This window comes from Brassica oleracea, chromosome C3, assembly GCF_000695525.1.
Source record: "Brassica oleracea var. oleracea cultivar TO1000 chromosome C3, BOL, whole genome shotgun sequence".
Taxonomy (NCBI): domain Eukaryota; kingdom Viridiplantae; phylum Streptophyta; class Magnoliopsida; order Brassicales; family Brassicaceae; genus Brassica; species Brassica oleracea.
In genome coordinates, this window is record NC_027750.1 from 45,926,658 (window position 1) to 45,928,058 (window position 1,401).

A 1,401-nucleotide genomic window follows, 5' to 3' on the forward strand; every position below is an offset into this window, starting at 1 on the left:
ATAAATTCAGTCTTTCTTCTTGTTATATGTATCCGGATCAATCAATAAACGTCTTTCAAATAACTCACCATTAAATTCGTTACATTTAATACGTGCCAAATTTAGATTAAACATGTGACAGATGTAATATTTAAAAAAAAACTGTATTTTGAATTGAACTAAGACTAATTTGTAGTCTATTTATTTAGCAATATCTAAAAAAGTGATCATGTGAATTGGATGAGTGGTGACTGAACTTGAAAAAATCCTAAAAATAGCCGTTTGTTTCTTAATGTTCCACCTCATCCTTTGATATCTCAAAAACGTTTGTCAATTTCTTGTGTGGATGGGGGAGGGAGAAAGGAGAACGTAAAAGAAGGAAGACACGAAATTAACACAAAAGGATTTGGTTGGTTTGCTTTTAAAATGCTAAATGACAGATGAATACGGGTAAAAAGGCGTGACACCCGTATATATTTATTTCAATTTACTCCGGATCTCATCATCTCAAAGCTTCACATCGATGGAGGGCTCGTCTAAAAATAATAAGCGAAAAAAAATAGATGAGCATATGAAGAAAAACAAGAAGAGACATGTGATCAACAATAGTATTAACTTAAATCCTGAGGAAAAGAAGATACGCGAAAGAACTGAGAAATCCGGGCAGGAGAGTTTCGGAGTGTTTGAGTTTCCGTGGATGAAAGATAGCATGATCTCCACCTCCCTTGATTGGAGTCTACCGGGATCTCCTTTTCCGTTCATAGATGATGGAAATGACATGTTTGAAGGGAGTAGTGAACTGAGGTTGCCAGTGAAAAGGTTTAGTAATGATATGTTGGAGTTTGAGGCATTTGAATTCATTTGGACTTCTATTTCCGATTAGACTGAAAATTTTTTTTTAACGTTGTACTAAGAACAGCGTTGAGGCTGTCCAGAACCAAACAAGATTTCTGAGGATTTTTTTATTTCTTTTCTATTTCGTTTCTATCGTGTTTGTTGATATGTAAAAGAGAGTATATAGGATTTAGTGATTAATAAACAAGTGCATTCATCATATTCGGCAAAGATAATTGTAACACCCATATTTTTCGAAATAACTTAAATAAATAAAAAATTTGAAATCTTCATTTATTACTTTTCAATAAATAGTCATCAATTAAAATCCAATAAATAGTCATCAATTAAAATAACATAATAAATCCCAAAAATATCGATAAAATCATAAAATCCGCAAATCTGAAAAAGACAGAAATAAAACTCTCAAAGCACCAGTCCGATAGCAATCACTCCTGCTCGTCAGTCTCACCTGAACGGGAAAGGAATAGGAGGGGTGAGTAACAGGGGAGTTACTCCGTGAGGTATGGGATGCTAAACACGCAAACCACTGACTTGAGTAATAGAACTCCCACCATAGAAGTTTAG

At 34.0% G+C, this 1,401-nt stretch overlaps 1 protein-coding gene across 1 annotated transcript; it reads left to right on the top strand.

The window, feature by feature from the left end:
- The first annotated feature begins 442 nt into the window (after positions 1 to 442).
- Positions 443 to 955, top strand: LOC106334093. The gene has a single exon (XM_013772440.1). It carries the CDS (start codon positions 503 to 505, stop codon positions 860 to 862), a length of 360 nt encoding a protein of 119 aa, XP_013627894.1. The 5' UTR covers positions 443 to 502; the 3' UTR covers positions 863 to 955.
- The last annotated feature ends 446 nt before the right edge of the window (positions 956 to 1,401 follow it).